At 51.2% G+C, this 23,362-nt stretch overlaps 1 protein-coding gene across 1 annotated transcript in view; it reads right to left on the bottom strand.

Annotated features, from left to right (window-relative positions):
* The window catches only part of LOC105543802 (trafficking protein particle complex subunit 9-like), a 265,773-nt gene that overhangs the window by 154,355 nt on the left and 88,056 nt on the right, over positions 1–23,362 (bottom strand). The window contains exon 2 of the mRNA XM_011985916.1: positions 21,766–21,919. Within this exon, the coding sequence (XP_011841306.1) occupies positions 21,766–21,918 (153 nt within the window). The 5' untranslated portion in view covers position 21,919. The remainder of the gene's footprint in view (positions 1–21,765; positions 21,920–23,362) is intronic.

The following is a 23,362-nucleotide window of genomic DNA, read 5'->3' as shown; positions in this document are numbered from 1 at the left end:
ACACAGCACAGCGCAGTGGCTGTGACACTCAGCAAACCTTCCTGCACCTGACGCCCGGGGCCTGCTGACGGCTTCTGCACATTCTCAGGCTTCACTGCTCAGGGTCTTCTTGCTCCTGGCCCCAGTCCACACATGCTGCTTGCTTCATTCCACAGCAACCCAAATGTCTAACTCACCCTGTCTTCCCTCAGTAGAGAATCTGAGGGCTTGGGAGCTGTGGCTGAAGCTCTGAGGCCGGCAGAGGTGCCCCGGCCCTGAGTAAACAGCTCCTCCTCTCACTGACTCTGCTCCCTCTTTTCTCTTCGTGGAGCTTGGTGCCCAAAAGGGCAGGTTCTGGAGACTCAGCCCAACTTTGAGTCCTGGCACTGCCACTGATGAGCTTTGGTTAATTTACTTAAAGTCCCTGGCCTCACTTTCTTCATTTGTAAGACGAGCATGCTAGCAGTGCTAACTTCACAGGGCCGCCACGAGGAGTGCCCAGAATCATACTCCTGGCCTGTGGGTAGCATTAAGTAAGTGTCGCCTACCGTTAGCATCAGCCTCATCCCCATTCTTCTCCTCTCTCCTGTTCCTCCTCCATCTCAGAGGAGATGCAGAAACCTCTCTCCTTGCCCCAGGAATTCAGCCATCATTTCTGCTGCCTCCAACTCCCTTGGGGATCTCACTCTCCCGCAAGCAATTTATCAAAGTGTTTCCTCCACAGATAATTCCCTCCTTAGAAGAATTCTCCAAACGAAATTTTCTCCATCTCATTACACACACGGCCCATGTCTGTTGAATTGATATGGCTACTGATAAATACTCTGCAATGAACTTTTAATTATCTTCTTTTGACCTGTGACAATCCTCATTCATTCAATAGTTAACAGGTAGCTACCTGAGCTAGGGTTTGGGGTTATGGAGCTGACTGTGACCCAACAGACGGCCCTTCAGAACACGGTGACCTCCAGCAATCACACTTCTGGGTTTATGCCCAAAGAGCTGAAAGCAGGGACTCAGGCAGATGTTTGCAAACCCATGTTCGCTGCAGTGATATTCACAACAGCCAAAGGGTGGAAGCAACCAAAAGTCCGCCAATAGAGGAACCAATCAACAAAATGTGATCTATCCGCAGAACGGAATGTTATTCAGCCTTTAAAGAAAAGGAAATTTTGAAAACGTGCTACAACATGGATGAACCTTGAGGACATTATGCCAAGGGGAACAAGCCAGGTACAACAGGACAAACACTTACGATTCCACCGACCTGAGGCACCCACAGTGGTCAGATCCAGAGACAGAATGGATGGTGGGCACCGGGGGCAGGGAGGCAAGGAATGGCAGGGAGCATTTCATGGGTGCCCAGTTTCAGTTTGGGAAGGTGAGAAAGTTCTGGAAGCAGATGGTGGTAATGGCTGCATGATAATTTGAAAATATTTAACACTCCTGAGCTGTACACTGAAGCATAGTTAAGACAGCAAATTTTCTTAAAATGCCGACCTAGGAGGGAGGCTATAAATAGGAAGCAGAGCGATGCTAAGGAAGCCCGGAGGAAGTCATAATCAGGGACAGAGAACTGAGAAATCTCACAGGGTAGGGGCATTTGAGAAGACGGCCATGGCGGGAGCTCGGGAAGCTCTTGACAAGGACGGCCCCCCTGCGGCCCCCTCATCCTTCCTAAGCAACTTTGCAGGCAGCTTCCCCCAGTCAAGCATGCAGCCGCCCCGTGTGTTCATTCATGTTGCATCAATGGCCATTTTCTCCCTCGGCAGTCAGGCTGCATCTCTGCGAGGGGTGCCCCTTCTCGGGCAGTAGGCACAGTAAGCAACAACTGGGGATTGGGGTCCTGCCTTCGTGCATCTCCCACGATGAGGATGGAGGCCGCAGCCCCAGGCCTATTTTGAGTGCCAGCAGCAGTGAGGCACCCCTCAAGGAGGCAGTGCCCTGCAGCTCTCTTATCTTTTTGCAAAAGCAAATCCGTCTCTCCCTCAAGAAGCCAGCATAGGTGGAACCCAGTGGGTGCTTTGGATGTCCAGGGTGTTTGGGACCTTAGGCATGAGTTGCGTGGTCCCTTCCCAAGCCCTAAGTCAAAATAGGGAGGTCAGGCCCTATGGGCATCTGGGCATTAGGGCTGTCCATTCCGAGCACCCCATCAGGGCTAAGGAGGTGCCCTGTTCCAGGCCCAGGGACGTCTGCAGAGGCTGAGCTTGCTCCCTTCCACTGCAGCCTTCTCAGGAGAAACAGCCGGGCCCAAGGACACCACGTCCGCCTGCCCAGGGCAGTCCACTCCCAGACTCGTGGTGAAACCAGGTTCCCAGACGTCTCCTGGGAGGGCCTTAGGATCCAGATATGTGGCAGGCTCACAGGTGGAGCGAGGGCTGGCCTGGCTGGGCGACGAGGGGTCAAAGGCCATTGTGAGGGGCCCCTTTCGGGTCTGTTTTCTCAGTTTTCAAATAGGGGAAGGCGAAGGCTTGTCTCCCTGAGGGACTGAGCACTCCTGGAAACATTTGTTCTCGTAACCCAGCACCTAGTTCAGGCGATTCAGGTCCCAAGTGAGGTTAGAAAATATCTGGCTGTCTGTGCCTGAGTGCTGGCTCTCGAGAAGGGACCACTATTCAGCTCAGTGGTTAGGCCACCTGCTTTCACTACGGCTGAGGCGAAGGGGTCTCCATTCCCCTACCCCGCCCACAGCCAAGTTCCTGAGTAAATGGCAACCCACGCTCAGTTTCCCAGAAATTTTATTTTCTTAAGAGGAGTTGCTTAGTATTAAGAGTATTAAGAGTATTATGATTGGCTGGGAAGGTCTGTGTCTTTATGAGCAGGGCATTGCAGGGTTTCATTTCCATGGATAATGAGTGAATTGTTTTTCTTCCTTTGAACCCACAGATTTGAATATCCCCATTTTAATGCTCAAGGCACCATATTAAATTACTTGTCAAGGTGAGGAATGTGAAAGTAAGGGAATCTCATCAGCCAAGATTAAAGAACTTTTCTGAAGGAAGGGGAGGAAGCGCAGCATGTGCCTGGCACGTCGGAGAGGCCCAGGGACACCTGGCCAGTGGTGAAGGGGCAGGTGCTCAGTCCAGGGGCCTGCACTTCACCCTCCCTGCAGTCTTGCTGGGTGAGGGCTGGAGCTAGGATGCGATCCCAGGGCTGTGTGGTTCCCATGCCTATGCTTCCCCATGCACGTGCTCATACGCTCAGGCTGGGCCTTGTGCTGGATGCAGGGCCCTGAACCCAGCTCAGCAGCACATGCTGCACCCCCTGGAGCTCCTAGTCTGGTGGCCACGGGCCAGGTGGGACTGGCTGCACCCTGCTCCCTCCTGGGGCTCCCTGAAGGCATGAGGCATCATTAAACTCGGGGTTCAAGGGCTTTTTAGAGGGCAGGCAAAAACTGCAGAGCCCACCATAACCCCATGGATCTGCACACTTGTGGGGGTGGGCAGACCAACAGCCAAGAGCTCCCATCTCCAGGGTGCGTGCTGCAGGCAGGGCCCGCTCTAGCAGCTTACACGTGCTCAGTGATATAACGTTCATCATGGCATTACAAGGTAGGCATTATCTAATTTGCAGAGAAGGAAAGAGAGGCACAAAAAGGTCAAGAACCTGGCCAAGGCCACATGCCACACAGCAGCCCACTCTGGCCCCAGAGGCTGCATTCTCAGCCACTGCCAACGGCCTCCAAGTTACAGAAACTGGGCAACAATACCAGGCCCCAATGTCATGTTTCTGTGTGAATATGTGCGTGCACGCCAGTGTGAATGGGCACATATCCATATACAGGCCGCCACGAGCACATGCGGCGCAGCCCCCTGAGCCCCGCACAAAGGCAAGGCTGCTAAGAAGCTTCGGGGCCCTGCTCCTTCCCGGCCGGGGAAGTCTCCTGCACTGCTGTGCTGCTCTGGCCCCCACCCCAGCGTGGGGCCCTCCCTCCCCATGTAGTACCCAAGGGACATCACAATGGCTCACACCAGGACCCTCCCAGGAGAAGGTCAGGGCACAGGGAGGGAAGCCCCAAGGCGGCCCTGAGACTCCAGCTGCCTCTCTCTGGAGAGGAGGTGAAGGAGAACCTGCTGCAGATGAACTGATGACGGTCTAGCTCTCAGGACTGTCTGTCCTCAAGAATCTCAGAGGCAGAGGCCCTAGGGCCCCACTAGGAGAGAAGAGACGCAGGAGAAAATGTGGAGACAGAGGAAGACGAAGAACAGGCCAGAGGGTTGGCCCTGGCCCTGCATGCATTACGATGATGACATCTCCCGGTCACGGGTAACACGCACCACAGGTTTGGGACAGACACCCACAGTTTATTTTCTTGGAAACGGTACAGTGTATTCCAAAACTGCTCAATTCTAGGGCTCCTAAAGTTGTCCCAGCCTGACCCACACCTGCTCCGAAACCACTCTGGCTTTCCTCCACTGCAGAAGCGCATAGCAGCTTGGGCACTCCTCCACTATAGGAGCGCATCAAGGCGCAGGCATCCCTCCACTGTGGAAGCCGCACCACGGCGCGGGCGTCCCTCCACTGTGGAAGCCGCACCACGGCGCGGGCGTCCCTCCACTGTGGAAGTGTGTCAAACCACAGGCACTCCTCTGCTGTAGAAGCTGCACCATCACTGGCACCCAGTCGTCTACCAGCCGGGAAAGGGGCCCTGGGTGCAGTGTTCACAGCCTCAGTCCACGATGGCACCTCCTTTGGACAGAGGGAGTCCCCAGTGCCCATTCTGCAGGTGATCAGGAGGATGAAAAGATAGAGGGGAAGGCTTTCAACCTTACTGATTCTACACACCCTGTGGGAGTTAAAGAGTAACTCACTCTACCCTACAAGGGTTTACAAACCGGAGATGTGCCGCGTTTCTCGTAGCCCCGGCGAGGGGCTCCTTCCTCTGTGCCCCACAGCCTTGGGGAGATTCCTCTCCTGTGGAGCTTCAGGGACTCCATGCTAACTGTCCATTTCCACGTCTGTTTTCATAGTGGACGTGGAGATCCACATCCTCACCGCGTGCTGCAGACCTGGACGCACCCTGCTCTCTCCTTTCCAGGCTCTGTGCCCAGCTCTTCCTGGAATGTCCCTTCCCTTCTTCTGCCTGGTCAACTCCTCTCTTTCAGGCCCAGCACAACCATACCCCTCAGGGGAGCCAACTGAACATAGCCACATGGCTACCCTGCCCTGGTGGTCTGCACAATGCTCTTTCGAGCCTGATCCAGCAACGCTGCAGTTGGCACTTGCATGTCTCTTTCCCTTGAGGCACTGTGAGCACCTTTCTGTGAAGCTCTCATGTCTCATGCAACTCCTGGGACCCAAAGTAGCTCCATAAACATGGACTAAACAATGTAATGAAAGCACGCATGGCAAGTCCACATGAACGTAGCCATAAAGAAAAGGATGGTTTTCATCAAAAGCCGCCCTTCACCGGCAGTGCACCCACAACTCGTCTTCAGCATGAGGAAGAGAGTGGTTCCCTGACGATCTACCCTGGCACACCAGGAGGTAACTGATGCTGTCCCTCGGCACACAGCTGGCACACACAGCCAGTACTGTCTAACATGTGAGGGGACCGAGCCTCGGGAAGGTCAAACAACTCACTGGCTTTGAGTGATAGGCAGGATGCTAGCCCCGGCCTGGGATGTCGCTTAGCACCACGTGATGCTCACAGAGTGGAACTCCTCCCTGCCCACAGGGGCACCGGGCAGATGCAAGCCTGCTCCCAGATAACTCCGACCAGTCCTGTGGATTCTTCTGTGGCAACTGCTTGGTACCCGCATCCCTGCCCAGAGCCACCCTGCGGCTGCCTCCTCAATCCCTGTTACTCCATCGGCCACACCAGCCCTGCGTACTGTGATACTGCCAGCGGGAAAACACAGCCAGTGCCCTTTATGAGAATTCTTAGAGGTTTCGGGCAATTAATTTTGATTTAGGGTAAGCTTCTAGAAGGTCTCAGGCTGACTCAGGGCAGTCCCCTGCACTTTCTACCAGTCAGGTCCCTGCACCAACAAGACCCTCACCAAGCAGTGTACAAAGCTGTTTCGCTCCCGAGGGCAGAAGCCCAGGAGTGGACCAATGCCAACCCCCGATGAGACCACTGGTCACTGTGCACACGACTGGGTGATCCTGGGGGATGCTGTCCTTTCCAGGAGGGGTCAGCTCTGCTGAGTCAGTTTGCCCCAAGCCCCCGCCCCACCATCGGCCTGGGCTCAGCCCCACTGCTGTGGGGCCCCGAGCATGCCACCCCTCCTAGGAAGCGCCATGCCCTGCAGAGTGTGAGGGGACTGGACCCCAGGAACTAGAGTGCCTGCAGCGGAAGGAAGTGGGGCTGCCGCTTCTCTTTCCCTTGCAGCCACCACAGAACAGAGCAACTTCCTCTTCAGTAAAAAAGACATCAGATCTCCCTTCCTCTGCTCCTGACCAGACCCCTGCGAGCCATGCTGTGACTCACTCCAATCAAAGGCAGGGGAGAGTGGAAATGTGTGTGCCATGCTGGCAAGATGAGCTCAGTTTCACTGTTTCTGGTTTCGGTGTTCAGCTGTCATCTCATGGCCCACGTGGCTTACAGGCACACGAAGTCATGCTCAGAGCAGTGACCAATTCTCAGTGAAGAAAACCTTCCCACTGGCCCATTCTCAATCTCAGAGTCGTCCAACCGGGTCCCAGAGTGGAAGGGGGAAGGAAAGACACGTCAGGACATGCCTGAGCTGTGGTGAGCACTACAGCAAGTGCTGTGCACATTCCCTTCAACCAGGTGGGGCCAGGACAGCTGCCACTCTCACTCAGGGAAAGAACCAGAAAGCGGAGGGCTCAGCAATGTGTCCCGGGCTACTCAGGGACAGAACGGCTACCCCCGGAGCCGCTTTAACTCCAGAGGCCAGGCTCTTTGCTGCAAAACGACATCTCCAGAGGAAAAGGACCTCCTCAAGAGCCCGTCTGCCAGACTGGCGACAATATGGAAGTGGAAAAGCATCCCTATTGACAAGGCGGGGGCACACAGGCACGCTCCCGCTCTGCGGTAATATTCTGCAGCAGGAAAGAGGAAAGAGAACATTGTCTATGAAATAATACAAAAAGTTTCCCAAGATATGCAGTAAGTGAAAAAAGCAAGATGCAAAATGTATACCTTTTGTGTAAAAAAAAAAATTGGGGTAAAAAGCGTGTGTTTGCATGTACTTATTATTTCAGAAATAAATTTTGTAAGTTTCTATAAGAAACAAACAAAAGTGGGCACTCTGGGAGGTGGGGAGGAAACAGGGCAGATGGGAATGTCTATTTTTTAAAACAATTTTGAACCATGTGCACTTACTTAAAGTAATACAAAAATTAGTATAACAAAAGTAAACAATAATGTGCCCTTGGTAACACCATGAACAAAACTAAATGCTGACAGTTCGCTACAGGCCTGGGACGCTGGGACACAGCCGCGCTCGAGTGTGGCCTCACCCCGGTCAGAACTGAGAGGCTCTAGGGACGGAGGCAAGTCACTGACACATTTGGGCTCAAAACACACATATTTGTTTTTCTTTCTTTCTGTTTTCCCTCCTGATTCTCTTTGGAGTTTATTTTCACTTTCATGAAATTAAGACCTAGACTATGGCATATTACTCTCATTAACAAGTCTCACATCAGGCTTTGGAGGCAGGCAGCAGCCCCGTGCCTGCAGAGCAGAGACCATGCCTAACAGGCCCGGCCAGGCTGAGAAGCTCTGCAGTGATTAGTCCGGGGAGCAAGTCTGCCTGTGAGTAATTACCAAGTTGCCAAATGGTGCTGGAGCTTTGGAAGCCGTTCCAATAGCATATTTCTATATTAATTTGCTTTCGGACGTAAGCCATAAAATTATACAGCTGAGCTAATAAAGCTAATTACCTGCATGCATATCCGACTTCCTTTCAGCCCTGTAAGCCACCCAAACAGTCTTGCATCTCAGCCTGTGCACAAGAATGGCAAGGCTGGCTGAAGGGTCAGCAGCAACTACAGCCACAGTTGTAATACTACAACATACAGTGGCGATGGTGGCAGTGATGGGGGTGGCTACTGTCTCTTAAATACATGGACCCTGGCATTTGGAGTAAGAGGTCAATCCATAATGATGATGACAATAGTAGTTCCTATCATTATTGCCACCATAGAGAACATTTCCAAGGTGCTTGCTGTGAGGGACGCCCTGGGTAAGTGTCCAACCCGCATCTTCTTACTGCAATACTACTTTCAAGCTAAGACTTCAGAATATGGTGGGTATGAGATAGGTACTGTTATTTTCATTTCAAAGATTTTTCTAGAAAACTGAGGCTCATGGAAAGAAGAAGAAAGCCAATGCTGCTAGCAAGTGACAGGGACTAGGCTTGAACCCCAGGCAGGCTGACCCCTGAGCCCACACTCTGCTCTCTGGCTTTCAGGGATTATTCGATATATTGTATTGATTCCTCACAGTAAACCTGGAAACTAGGAGCCATGAGTCCCACTGGACAAAGATCCTGCCATCCACAGGGCCAGGTTGTACCAGGGCCCCGCAGTTGGCCAGCGGTTGGGTCAGTGTCCACATCCAGCCTGGCCAGTGTTTTTCCAGCCCAAGGGGTGCCCAGCAGAGAGCTCTCCATGGTGCTGAAACAGCTGCCTCCCATCAAGGCTCTTCCTAGTCACTTGGGGATGAAGTTTCCAAACCGTCAACAGGTTTTTACCCCCACTATTCTGTCCCTGCCTCTCAGGAGACAGAGATGAAGACACTGGCAGCAGAACTGTGAAATCACTGCTGGGGCCAACCCAGGCTTCACAGAAGTCCCCTAACCCATGCCTACTGTTTAATGACTGACATCCCTGTGTGCCTGAGCGCTAAGAAAACCCACGTCCCAGCTCAGCTCATGTTCTCATATCTGGAGCTGCCCACAGGCAGTTTCTAACGCCCTTGCAAGGAAATACAAATTCCTCTCACAGTGTCCTCCAAGCTTGTCACTTTCTGCCTCAGAGATGCGGCTGAGTTACTTGGAGTCCATTACAGTTTGCTCACATGCCCTGCTGGTCAAACACCTGTGGAGGCAGTGAGCCATGAGGTCCAGGAGCTGGGGCTATCTCTGCTCAGTTTAACCTTCCTCTGCCATCCCTGCTCAAACCAGCAAGGTCAATGAGGAGGCAGCCCCACCTTCCCAACTGCTTAGCTTCTGGGCCTTCCCATGGGAAAATATTACTTTGAAGAACAGAAAACATGCAATCCAATCCACTAAAGAAAGAATTCAGAGGACTGCTTGTGGTTCCAAGCCCTGGGAGAGGAAGGGACAGTGCCCTGGTCACCGCCACACGATACAGGCTCCATAAATGCCTGCTGCTTTTCACTGAGCACCTGTGATGTGTCAGTTACCTACAGATCATCCCACTTAGTCCTCACAACAACTTCAGGTTTAGGAAGCCTCCTTGGGGATATTAGGTAATGCTCCCAAAGCCACACAGCCAGAAGCGGGTAGATTCAAACTCACCCCAGTGGGGATTCAAATTTGGGGTCTGCTGCTCCAAGAGCAGTGCCCCCTTCCCTGTCCAGACTCCTCTCACGAATCCATGTTTCCAGCGCAACCAGTCTGAAGTCCACGGCATGCCAGAGTGACAGGGTCAGGAGCTCACCTTCAAAGTAGCACTAAAGGCACAGAGACTTTTGGGTGCTGTGGAACCTTAGAGGCACTTGTGTTGGCCCCTTGAAGAGGTCAAGAGCCCCTTGGACTCGGAAAGCCTTTTTCTCCTGTGGGGTCACACATAAAGTTTTCTGGGGGAGGACATAAGGCAGTGGGAACACAGATGTGCTCTGCATTATTGGCTTAGGCCAATAACGGTGTCAGCTCATCCCCTGCCAGTGAGATGGTGATGCGTAACTCTAGGAGTAAGTGGCCTGCGCAAGTGGGGCTCCTCCTAGAAGAGGGGCAAGGGGTGGTGACTTGCCCAGGAAGAGGAGCCCCAAATCTGGCAGGCAGGGAGCCCCAGCACAGCACTTGGTAGGCTGCCCCTTGGCCCTGGGCCCTATGCCTCACTCCCACTGTAGCGCCAGCCACCCTGGGCTCCAGATACTTGTGGCCATGGCTGATTTCCCAAACTAGAAACCGGTGAGCATCCTGAGGATAAGAGGGAAGTTTACTGTCTCTGAGTCCCTAATTCATTTCCACAGAGTTGGCAGGAAGTACAAGTCTACTGAATGAATGAATTTTTTTTCCAGGGATGATGCAGAAGGAACCTGATGGTAGCTTTCAGCTACCACCTATGCAAGGCCAGTTTATCAACGAATGTCCACCCACACAAGCTTGTGTCCGGGAACATTTACTGAGCACCTACTCTGTAGCTGGCACTGGAGGAAGCCATGCTTCCTCGGAGTAGTGGTCTTATGTGTGTGTTCAGCCCACAAAGATTACACAGCATGCTCAACTCAGAGCCACATTCGAGCCTCATGCCCACCACATGCAAGATGCAGAGGATGTGGCTCTTCTGCAAAGGGAAAACTGAGGTTTACAAAAGTTGCATATGTCATACCCTGCTCTCTCCAACAGTATGAGAACTCAATCCCTTCCGTAAGTTAAAAAATCTGGCTTGAAGAGAAAAAAACACACATTGAAAAAACAGAAACAGACCAGGTGCAGTGGCTCACGCCTGTAATCCCAGCACTTTGGGAGGCCGAGGTGGGTGGATCACCCGAGGTCAGGAGTTCAAGATCAGCCTGGCCAACATGGTGAAACCCTGTCTCCACTAAAAATACAAAAATTAGCCAGGCATGGTGGTGAGCGCCTGTCATCTCAGCTACTTGGGAGGCTGAGGGAAAAGAATTGCTTGAACCCAGGAGGCAGAGACTGCAGTGAGCCAAGATCGCGCCATTACACTCCAGCCTGGGCAACAAGAACAAAATTCCGTCTCAAAAAAAAAAAAATTTAAAAAAATAGAAACAAACAAAAAAGGATATTTAGTTGACCCTTGAACAGCATGGGGTCAGGGGTGCCTACCGCCTACACAGTCGAAAATCCACATGTAATTTTTGACTGTATCAAAACTTAACTACTAATAGCCTACTACTGACCCCAAGTCTTACAGATAACATAAACAGTCCATTAACACATATTTTGCATGTTGTATGTATTACATACTATATTCTTACAATAAAGTAAGCTAGAGAAAAGAAAACATTAAGAAAATCATGAGGAAGAGAGGACACATTTCCTATTCATGAAGTGAAAGTGGACCATCATAAAGGCCTTCATCCTTATCTTCATGTTGCGTAGGTGGAAGGGGAGGACGAGGAGGCACTGGTCTTGCTATCTCTGGGGTGGCAGAGGTGGAAGAAAATCTATACTTAAGTGGACCCACGTAGTTCACACCTGTGTTGTTCAATGGTCAACTGTGCCGTGAGCTATACTGGATACTTCCATAATTACCCACAAGAGAGAGGCCCCATCCTATCTTCCTTCTCTGCAAACTGCAGGGTTCAGAGAAGGGTCACTGCTCTGGTTTTCCACTGTAACCCTTTAGAGCAGAAATGAGTTTCACAAGTCAGGTAACCTATACACCAGCAAGAATCCTGTCCCTTGCTGGCTTCCTTCATTCCAACTCAACACCCTTTAAAGGCCTCACCAAGGGCTGAGGGCAGGAGGCCAGGAGAGAAAGCAGAAACAGACCTGTACTGCCCTATATGTACATTTGGAGACTCTTGTGCCTAATTTCCAAAGGCAGGGAGCACAACCCCACAGAACCAAACGTGTTCTAGACATACAAGGCCGGGCCAGGAGCAGGTGGAAAGGAAGACTTCATTCCACCATTTGATCAGAGCCATCCGTCCTCCTCACGGTGAAGGTGATCCCGTCACTCACTGGGTCAAAACCCTTCAGGGCGACCCACTGCTTTCAGGACAAAGTCCCAACACCCCACCACAATCCACAAGCTCCCGTACAGCTTGCTTTTCCTGTTGCCCTTTCCCCTTTTAGACCGAGCCCGTGTGCGTCTGGGTCTTCGCTTCCAGAGATGGGGCTGTCTGCTGCCTCTGCTCGGCTTCCCCTCTACCTGGAGCACCCTTAGCCTTGTCGTTCTGGTGAACACCCCCATCTTCTAGAGCTCAAACATTGCCTTACCTGGGATGTCCCCACCCTGGAAACCAACCCTTCTGTCCTCCCTGGCTGCTGCCGCTGCACCCTGCAGAGCACCCGTCCTGTCCTTGCTGTGTTAGGTGCTGGGGATTCAGAGACCAAGGTGGGGGCCTCCCTATGTTTACGAAGCCCAGCCTCCTGGGCAAGTATTATATCCTACTTATTATCAGTAGTCAGTCTTCCTTATTTATCACATTATTTAATCAATATTTGTACAGAGCCTTTTGGTTTACAAACGTTCTCATGCATGCCATCTCAGTTAATCTCCATGTCTTGGGAGCTATGAGTGTTCACTTCCAAATCTTTGAAAAACCCAGCCAGATGCAAAGCAAATGCACAAGGTTAATAAAACACCTTCCCTGTCATTTTCTGCGAGGCCATTAGCAGTAAAATATTTGGTAATGTACCGCAGTCAAAGACCATTTGAAATCATGGGGCAGCTTTGAGATCCTGTCTATATTTATGTGACTGAAGTCTGCCATGACCTGGTTTGGCATTTTAGGAAAAAATGATTGCTCGGTTCACTCTGCTCCTGGGGAACGTGAAGCCAGGTGGGAATCTGTGAGGTTCTCTTCGGAACCTGTAGACCTGAGGTGTGTGAGCCTGATCTCTCAAAAAAAAAAAAGTAAGTGCTATGCTCAGAACATTTGGTGAGTATCCAAAGTCTACAGAGCAAAAGCTTGAGCTCTGTCATGGAGAATTTGGTGTGAAGGTTTTCACACTCGATTTGGGTTGAGCATCATGAAGTGGGTGCTCTGGGGAGGGGGTGCCTTCAGACGGGTCATCTCTCCCTGCTCGAAAATAGGCTGTTTGCATCCCATGCACAAGCTCGGGAGTGAATGACTACAGGTGCAGGGGCTCAGCCCAGCCCCACTGCAGATCAAATAAATTAGCGAATTGTCATAAATAGAAATTACACTAATGGAAAGACTGCTTTAAATGATTAATGAGCCTCTTTGCCATGACTTTGTTTTCTAATTTGCATCATGAACTTTCAGAATGCTGATGCTCTTGCTGCTCTCATTTCAGTAAGTGCCCCCAGCATCTCGGCTGAGCTCCCTGGTGTCAGAGACCCAACTGGACAGAAGACGTCACGCAGTGGGGTGTGCTGCCAAGAGGAGAGGTCTGCAATTGGCTCACTGCTGCAAATCTTGCTTGGGTGAGACTATTCCAGAGTCCCACAATGGAGAGCGGGTGAAATGGACAGAGTTCTGCATGGGGCGATGGGTACCAATCAGTGGTGAGACCCAGGAATGCTGCCATCTCCATAGGCTTCCTCTGGTAAGTGGGGATAATGCGAGGCCATGGCAGAAGCCAGAGGCTCTTGTGCTCTTCCTAGATGGAGCTGAGCACACAGCACTGGGGGCAGCAGTTGCCCGTGCCTCCCGCTCTGCCACGGACCAGCTGGGTGACCTACAACAAGCGAGGTGACCTCGCTGGGCCTCCCTGTTTTCTCATCTGTGCAACGTGGATAAAACTACTTCAGAGAGTTGTTGTGAAAGTCAAGGGAATAAATCTATATAAATTGCCCAGAACGGTACCTGGCATCTAGTAAGTGCCATATGGGTTTTAGCTGTTACTTAAGCTCTGTAATTTTATGATTCGATTACATAAGCTACGCATGCGCACAATAATCATCACGATAAAAATACAGTGTGTATATGTCCAACATGTACCTGATCACACAAACACAACGCACGTTGATCCATGTGCATGTTCACACACATATGCATGCACACACACGAAGATGGAAACGGTGCCGTGAATGCTGGGAAAGGCCCTTCCCCACTCTCATGATCCAGATCTGAAGTCTGTGTTGCCTATGTGTCAAACCCCGACTACTTTCGAAGTCATTCCAAGGTGTGCAAGGCCACCAGATTTGGATTTGGGGGAGGCGGCAATCAAATCTGTGCCTTTCCCACCTTACCCCCCAGCCCATCGAAGGCCAAACAGCCAGGGCGATGTGACGGCCTTGTTGGCTGGCAAGGCAGGATGTCTCTCTGTGGCTGGCAGGGCTTCCCTGCTACGGGAGATTAAAGGCCTCAGAACCACGTTATTATAAACAGCTATAAAAGCCAAATTCCCTCAAGGCAGATACAAAATGCAACCCTGCATTTTACTTAAAATGATCAAGGAATCAGCTGTACTGATGGCAAGAGCCATTTATAGTAAAATTCATTTAGAGAAAACTATTTCTCCAAACATAACGATTAGAAAAACACAGTGTGCTATGTTTTTAAAGAATCTTGTTTAAAGACATTTAATTTTTTTCAGGAGATATGACGGAGCTCCATTAGGAAGCATGTCTGAGAATAGGCCAGAAGCCACTGTGAGAGGCCGAAGGGTGGGCCACACAGCCCAGGTCAAGTGCTTGAGTCCCGCCTCTGTCCTGAAAGGGAGGACAGGTCAGCTGAAGGCAACTCCTCCTTACTGGAAAGAAGGCAGTCTTGAAAATGGAGAACAAAGCCCAGTGTGACTGTATTCTAGGTGGGATCACCCAAACAGGGCCACTGTGCCTAAAATCCTTACGCTGTCCTGCTTGTGAAGCCCAAATAAAACTGACAAAAACTGACGCTACTGTGGAGCCTCTTCACTTTGCAGAGGGTGACAGTTCTCTGCAAGACTCAACACCCCTCGGCAATGCACAGCCTGAGACCCAAGCCGTGCTTGGGCTCCCTGTGCCTGGGAAGGCAGCTGTTCGAGGACACGAGGCCCCCTGTACCGAGGTCATGGTTACACTGTCCACATCCCTCCATTCTCCAAGTCATATCTGTTCATTTGGCCTCTGCATTTCACAGATATTCCACTCCCATCCCCTACACTGGGTATCTAAAGCCGTTTGCCTTGGGCTTCTCCAGCCTGTGCCTCACTCTCAAAGTAGCCAAATTGGTTAAAAATGCTCCTCCAGACAGAATGGAGGAGGCGGATGCTTATCAGCCTGGTGGGAAGAGATTGCCCAGACAACCCAGGTCATTCGCCTTCATGGGGATCAAAGTGTTGCACCCAATTCTTCCTACTCCAACTCACACAGCTGGATTCTGATACCTCAGCAAGCCTCGCACCAATCCCTGAAATGCTCTCCAAACGGTGATTTGCAACAAAAACAAGGATAATGAAAGGGTGAGTTGACCCTAGGCTTGCCCAAGGTGTGCCCCTCCCCTGCTTCCACCACAGACGGTCTGTGCAGGGCTGCCTCTGGAAAAGGAGCCAAGCTGTGCTGCAGACTCATCTTGTGAGTTGCAGCTCCTTTCACACATTCATCATGGCACTAGGCATAGCGCAACTGAGCTGGTAGCCATTCTGTTTGCTGTGTCATTGAAACGAAAACTATTCATTCAACAAATCATTTTAGGCTGGGCACGGTGGCTCATACCTATAATCCCAGGACTTTGGGAGGCCGAAGTGGGCAGATTACCCAAGGTTAGGAGTTTGAGACCAGCCTGGCCAAAACGGTGAAACCCCATCTCTACTAAAAATACAAAAATGAGCCAGGCATGGTGGCAGGTGCCTGTAGTCCCAGCTACCCAGGAGGCAGAGGTTGCAGTGAACCAAGATCACACCATTGCACTCCAGCCTGGGTGACAAGAGTGAAACTCTATCTCAAAAAATAAAACAAAACAAAAAACAAACAGTTTTCATACCTATGTGCTAGCTATAGGTACCTGGGCAAGCAAAAGAGAATACACACTATCAGAGTGGGGTCCACATCTGATTTTGAGCATCTGGTGTGCCCTGGTGTTCAGTCCAACCTCTGGCACATGGTAGCTCCTCAGTAACAGCTGTTGGATGAACTGGATTCCACCTGACCTCAAGACGGCACAATCTGGCAAGGGAGAAAACCTGCAGGAAAAACTCATTTTCCGTACTACTTAAAGACTGTAACTAACAAGAATAAAGTAGTGGGTGTCACAGGAGCCCAAGGGAAGGGGCTGTTGCAGCCAGGGCGAGATGGGAGGGTGGCTGATGGCAGAGAAAGCTCTGAGGAGCAGACAGTGAGGTCCATTCTGAAGGATGAGTGAGGAGGACCTCACCTGAGGTCAGGTCGCAGCGTGGCATGAGGTCTCCCAGCAGGAAACGGGCAAGGGGGATTCACATTTGCTGATGCCTTCCAGGGCCAGGAGCTATGTCTGCACCTTGCAGGTGTGACCTTAGTTGAAGCAGTCAACGGGAAAATAACAAGTTTTGCACAATCTAGTTGCACAATCTCTGGTGAGTTACTGAACTTCTAAAATTTATTAATTTTTTTGAAAGGGGTAGATACTACCTGCTTTGCAGATTTGGGGTAAGGAAAATGCTTCTGCTCACCCATAGGTGATCAGAAAGGCTGATGATTCTTAGAACTCATCCTGACAGCAACGGTCTGCAGCAGGTTTTGTCACACCAGCTGCACAGTTGAGGACGTGGCCCTCAGGTCACATGGCCTCCCCTTCTGGATGCTGGAAGGGGCAGGGCCAGCCTCTGACCCTAGGCTCCAGTCCTCAACAATGTGACATCATTAGTCCTACCCCAGAGTCAAATATAGAAGATTTCTAGATCATGTGGTAAAGGCTATGATCTGCTATTAACAGAGTTCACAGAGAGTTGGCTATGCTAAGGTTCCCCAAGTTTCGTAAAACAGTCCAGTACTGGTAGCTGGAGGGTAAGAAGAAGCTTAAAAGAAGAGGATTCCAAGGAGCTGAAAGGAAGGGTAGGTTTCATCCAAAAAAGCATTGCTGTATAGCAAATAAGTCCGGCTCTCTGGGCCAGATGCTGCCTGTACCAGGAAGAGATGTCCCCGTCCTCCAGGGAAATCACACAGACATTACAAACAAGCACGCTCTTATCAAGCAGGAGAGGTCTGGGTCGAGGGGCTGGGGGGAAGGAGTCTCTTTAAAACCAGCAGGCTAATGTGGGCAAGAAAGCCTAGGAAATGTGGAAGAAAGGGCTTAAGAGATATGTGAGCATGAGGAGTCCTTTGTGGAAACTTTGATCCTGGGATAGAATAAGGATAAATGCACGAAGACAGCAGAGGCCCTCCAACTTGGCGTATGCATGACAGGGAGGGACACAGGGAGGGTGCTTCCCCTGAGTGCACCGCAGGAGCAGGGACTCGCCCTGTGCAGCTCTGGGGAAGCAGAAGCCCTTGCAGTCCCCACTTGGTGATGAGAACAGAGAAGCAGAGAGAGAAGGTGGCCATGACCAAGGTCACCCGGGGCAGGGACTGGTGGGAGAAAGGCGGGGACCTGCCTGTGTCTGATCAGGTTTCCCGGCCTCTCATGGGATACGCAGCCCCAGGCTTGGTGGCAGGTAGTGAGGACAGCTTGCTATACAGTAGCTAACACAGAGCAGCCACACAAGAAGTGGTTTTCATAGTCATAACAAGAAGAAGAATGATAAATAGGGTTTAAGAAAAGAGATTTCCTAAAGAAAAAAAGGGTATCCGGCCGGGCGCGGTGGCTCACGCCTGTAATCCCAGCACTTTGGGAGGCCGAGGCGGGCGGATCACGAGGTCAGGAGATTGAGACCATTCTGGCCAACATGGTGAAACCCTGTCTCTACTAAAATACAAAAAAATTAGTCAGGCGTGTTGGTGCGCAACTGTAGTCCCAGCTACTCGGGAGGTTGAGGCAGGGGGAACTCCTGAACCCAGGAGGCAGAGATCACAGTGAGCCGAGATTCTGCCACTGTATTCCAGCCTGGTGACAAAGTGAGACTCTGCCTCAAAAAAAAAAAAAAGAAAAAAGGAAAAAGAAGAAAAGAAAAAAGGGTACCTAACCCATTAGCTCATCCGGTCCGGCCCAGCACCAGAATGTGAACCCCCACCGGAAGCAGGACGGCTGACCACCCTGGGCCACCTCCCCCATAACAGGTTGCCCTGTCCATAGCAGGGACAGGACCTCGTGCCCGGCCAGTGCCTTGGGACACAATCCTAGGTGTCTTCATGGTAATTTCTCTGGCCCTGGGCTCCTTATGATAAACCTGCCCGGTCTCAGAGTGGGAGGAGCTGGTCAGCAGAGCTGGGGGCTACTCAGAGGCCACCCACAGCCCTCCAGCACTCTAGGAGGAGTGCCTGGGGGGCCCACTCACACACAGGGGCTGAAGGGAGGGACAAGAACAAGGAGACTACTAAGTGTAACTCTCTGTTTCGACAGAAATTAAGTAGGGAAGGAAAAGGGGGAGGGGCAGGAGGGAGAGATGGGGGAAGAGAGGATGGGGAAGAGAGGATTGGGAAGGAGAGGGGAAGGGACAGGCGCTCAGAGGCCACCCCTGTCTGAACCCTGCAGAGTCTCGGTGATGAGTGGTCGCCTTTGCACTTTCTTCCCATGCCGCTCCCTTTGTTCAAGCCCTCGTGGTCCCTCAACGCTTTTTTCCTGCGTGCTCCATTCGCTCAGGCCCTCCTGGTTCCTGACTTAGAGCTGCTCATGCAGTGGCTCCTCAACCCACCAGTGTCCCCAGGGGCGCCTGTGTCTTTGCAAACCCACTTGTCACACTGTGGCCAGCGTGGCTTTCTAAGACATCAATCTGGCCACGCTCATAGTCTGCCTTCTGGGTCCCATGCCGAGGACAGCATGCCACATGCTGCGCCCTGGGCCTGGGCCCTCTCCGGGAATGGGTTGAGATCTCCACCCACTCCTGCCGGCCGCGACCTGAGGGAAGCTCCCATCAGCCCCATAACACTGCACTGCAAGTACCCACCTCTGTATCTTCCCCTTCCCTTCGATGGGGACATCTCCAGGGCTCACCTCCTACGAACAAGCAAATCTGTATCATATCTGTCATTAACAAGTGAAGAGTGGGGCGAGAGCTCCCGGCAGCCCCGGGCTGCCCATCGTGTCATTGTAGATGCTGCGTAGACAGGTGTGCATCTACCCAGTGCAAGATCCCCAATTTCCTTTAAAACGCATCTACTCAGACCCATGTGCTACAGGTGGGCAATTGCTACAACAATGGATGGGTGTCAAATTAAGCCTCGACGTTCGCACAAAGTCGAAATGTTTAGAAAATATTATTAAAATGTATAATGAAATTATTAGCCAATTCAATCTTTGGTCTTTCCATCTGCTTGAATTCAGGTTTACAATAGCAAAATTCTGCTATTCCTCTGACGCCAGATGTCATTAACAGATGAGAGTGAGGGGGAGGGAGAGGAGAGGAGAGGGAGAGAAAGAGAGGGAGGGAGGGAGGGAGGAAGAGGGAGAGAGAGAGAGAGAGAATGTCCTTAATGTTAACTCTCTTTCATTAAATGTGCCTACAGGGACAATCAAGCTCTCAGAAACTTCCCATCAGAAAATGCATGGGGCAGGTGTGCCCAGCACATGGTAGGCAATCAATAAATATGTGTTACATGAATTATTAAGCAAATATACAGAAAATAGAGAAGTCAAATGCAAAGACATTTTGTACTTTTTTGATACTGGTTTTCAAAGAACACTAGAGGTCTGTGGGCCACTATCATCCCATTTGAAGGCAACATGTGCTGGGCGGGGACTGCAGGCTGCGGACAAGCTATGGGGTGCAGGAGCTGGCCACGCCACTTTCTCTTTGTAAAGTGGAGTCGCAGTTTTCATCTGCAAGACAGGAGGACGGGATGATGAAACCACCCCAGGAGTCAGGTTGCTGACAACGGCGACACGGCCCAGGGCAGCACCAGCCCAGGGTGGTGTCTGGGAGGCAGCAGCTCTGACACTAGCAGGATGCCCCTGTGTGCCCAGCACAATGAGACCCTGGGAGGGGAGGGCAGGGCTCAAACTCTGTGAAGTGTGGGGACACAGAGGTCAAAATCCCAACCATCCTAGGGCTCTGGCTTTTATCTGAGCGCAGAGAGAGATCATTCAGGAGAATGAATAATCTCCTGCCAGGCACACGATGCACCTGCCCCTTCCTCCACTGGTGCTGCTGGCGCTGAGCTGGGGCTGCATCAGACCCATCCAGGACCGCTTTGCTCTGCACGGGGCTCCCAGCCGAAGCTGAATCTCAGACCCCGAGTGAGAGATGCCTCCTGCCTCACATAGAGCCTCTCCAACCCTCAGCCTATCAGAAAGACCCAACAGAAAGACAGAAAGATTACCAGAAACATGGGCCCATCAGAAAGACCCAAGACCCAGCATAGACGCCAGGAGGTAAGCGCCAGGGGTCCCTCCTTTCCCCAGCCTGACAGTGTGGGAGTTGTCTGCGGAGCCTTCTCGTTTGAAGTCTGAGACTTGAGGGGTGAGCACTTTGCCGGCAAACTTACCTGGGTTGGTCCCTGGCCCTACCCATCATGGCTGAGACTCAATTTCCTCCGTGGGAGCCACAGTGCTGGTCAGGGAGATGTGGAGGAGATAAATGGGGTGATGGGTGGGAACTAGTCTGACTTGCTTCCTTGCTATAGCATTTTGCTTATTAAGAACTGGCTGAACCCTGACTTTGTGCCGAGCTCTGAGGGGAATGCAAGAGAAAGACAACTCCCATTATCCCCACCTTTTTACTTCTCTCTGTACCAGAGACAAACGCCTGTAACTCCACAACAGACTGCCCCTGTTCACTCCGTGAGTCCCCAAGCACTCTATTTTTCGTGTCTGGTTCACAAAACTTTCCATCTACATGTAAAGTCCTTATTTTCTCACAAACTCTTTGGAGACAGTGGGTCTGCTAGGCCCAAAATCCCTTTAGCTTGAACAAAGGAATTGACCTCAGGTTCTGGAACCTATGCTGTGTAGAGTGAGGGCCCTTTCGGAATCCAGGAGGCCATCTGGAAGGATCCCAGACCACACAATGGAGCAATGCGTGTATCCCCATGTCTGCAGAATGTGTGCAGGACTGAGGTCATGAACAGACATTCCCATCAGAGCTGTCCCCTCCCTGGAGATGGGCTCTCATGCCTCAGTATTTTGGGGCTATTTCCTACCTTTGTCCCTGTAACAAACTTCTATCCACTTTCAGCAGCCACTCAACAGCTTCACCCCCTCTATGAAGCCTTCCTTGAATGCCCCCACCCAGTGGCTTCTGAACCTACAGCACTCGGCGGGGGGCTCTGTCCTTGCTCCCCAGCAGTGTTTAATTCCCAGAGGACACAGCCACTTCCTACTAGACAAACAACTGCAGGGAGACCTTGTCTTTGCGTCTCAGCCTTTTAAACGCCTTGCAGAACGCCTGACTCCAAAGCAGGTGCTCTCCAAAGATGGCTGAACAAACACATGAAGGAACCTGGGCTTCTCCAGAGCGCTGGGTCAGTCAGCGGAGTGTCTGCGAGGAGTCAGGCATTGATCTGAAGTCCAGACCAGGCTCCGTGACTTTGTGAAACACTGTGTTTATAGCACAAAATCCTTCTGAAAACTCTCTTCGCCTTTTCAAAACGGCATCTTCATGCCTCGGTAAGCTGTACAATCCGATTTCAGTTTCTCAGACAATTGCGCTCGCGTTTTCAGCTGTCAGTCTGTGAACCCCCCCGAGCCCGGCACTGATAGGTGGCCATTAGAACCTGTCACTAACATGAATATCAACACTGGCAAGAAGCATGTGATCCAAAGACTAGAGCACCACCGGCTCCGAGAAGACCTTTCCTTCGAAGCGTTAAGAGGTTAAGGAAATGCCAAGCCTTTGGTCCACATCTCCTTGCCACAGCATTTCTGAGCTATCTGTGGTGAAAATTCAATAGCTAAGACCCTCACGGGTCTTTCTCAGAGGTCAGAACCCTGAGCAAAGGTGCCCCCAGGCCCAGGTGGCCCCCGGAAAAGGATATGATTCTCCAGCAGATGCCCAGCTTACTGTGGATCTCCAGGCCTCGGGCTTCCCGCCGCTCTTCCTCCAGCTGCTTGGGGTTTGCAAATTGCCCCTTCTCCCCAGGGGACTCCGGGAAACTCTCAAAGTTGAACTTGTCCACTTGAATAGCCATTCTACGAGAAAGCGGAAAACACAGCAGAGAATTCATCAGCAGGGCAATTTCTGTCGGTTGTTGGAGAATCAGCACATGCCAGCGTGAGACACTATAATGAATCATTATCGTTAGTAATTCATAATGGATTCATTCCAAGAAAATGAAATAATAGACTCCCAAGGTGGCCCTGACTTCAGAGCTGGTTCAACACACAATTTGGAGCTGAAGACACAGTCATTGCTTCAAACCTCTGGGAAGACCTGTGTTACCCCAGACAAAAATTTCAGTTCCATAACACAGCAAGGCAGGGAAGAACCAATGTGCCATAGACAGTGAGCTGGATGGCGACTTACAGTCCTGTGCAGACAGTCATGGAGAACGCTGACAATTATTTAACCCTGGGGACCCATCGGCCCACTGGGAACTTCCTGTTTATCCTCTGAGTGCTGCCTGCCTCCTCCCCCCACCCTTTCCTTCTCAGGCAGGTGGGCGTGCCCCTCCCACAGCCCCCTTCAGCTCTCATTTGCAATGGCTGTATTTACCCAATGTCTGTACCCTCACTGTATCTAGGAAATAATTAGCTTGCTTTTGATTTTACAGGTTCACAGGCGGAAGGGACTTGCCTTGTCTCAGATGAGACTTTAGACTGTGGACTTTTGAGTTAATGCTGAAATTAGTTAAGACTTTGGGGACTGTTGGGAAGGCATGATTTGTTTTGAAATGTGAAGATATGAGATTTGGGAGGGCCAGGGGCAGAATGATATAGCTTGGCTGTGTCCCCACCCAAATCTCATCTTGAATTGTACTCCCATAATTCCCACGTGTTGTGGGAGGGACCTGGTGGGAGATAATTAAACCACGGGGCCAGTTTCCCCCATACTGTTCTCATGGTAGTGAATAAATCTCACAGGATCTGATGGTTTTATAAGGGGGAGTTTCCCGCTGCCACCCATGTACAACGTGACTTGCTCCTCCTTGCCTTCCACCATGATTGTGAGGCTTCCCCAGCAATGTGGAACTGTAAATCCAATTAAACCTCTTTCTTTTCTAAATTGCCCAGTCTCTGGTACGTCTTCATCAGCAGTGTGAAAACAAACTAATACAATGACTGAGGGTTCATCAGTCAATGGATAAGAGTAGGCGTTTTGGCCCAGGCACAGCGGCTCATGCCTGTAATCCCAGCACTTTGGGAGGCCGAGGCAGGCAGAATCACTTGAGGTCAGGAGTTTGAGACCAGCCTGGCCAACATGCTGAAACCCTATCTCTATTAAAAATACAAAAATAAGCCAGGCGTGGTGACGCACACCTGTAGTCCCAGCTACTCAGGAGGTTGAGTCAGGAGAATCACCTGAACCAAGGAGGCGGAAGTTGCAGTGAGCCAAGATGGTGCCACTGCACTCCAGCCTAAATGGCAGAGCGAGATCCCGTCTAAAAAAAAAAAAAAAAAAAAAAAGAAAAGTAG

This window comes from Mandrillus leucophaeus, unplaced genomic scaffold (genome assembly GCF_000951045.1).
Source record: "Mandrillus leucophaeus isolate KB7577 unplaced genomic scaffold, Mleu.le_1.0 Scaffold1076, whole genome shotgun sequence".
Classification (NCBI taxonomy): Eukaryota; Metazoa; Chordata; class Mammalia; order Primates; family Cercopithecidae; genus Mandrillus; species Mandrillus leucophaeus.
Note: the sequence above shows the minus strand (reverse complement) of the source record. Positions and strands in the feature narration are given on the sequence as shown.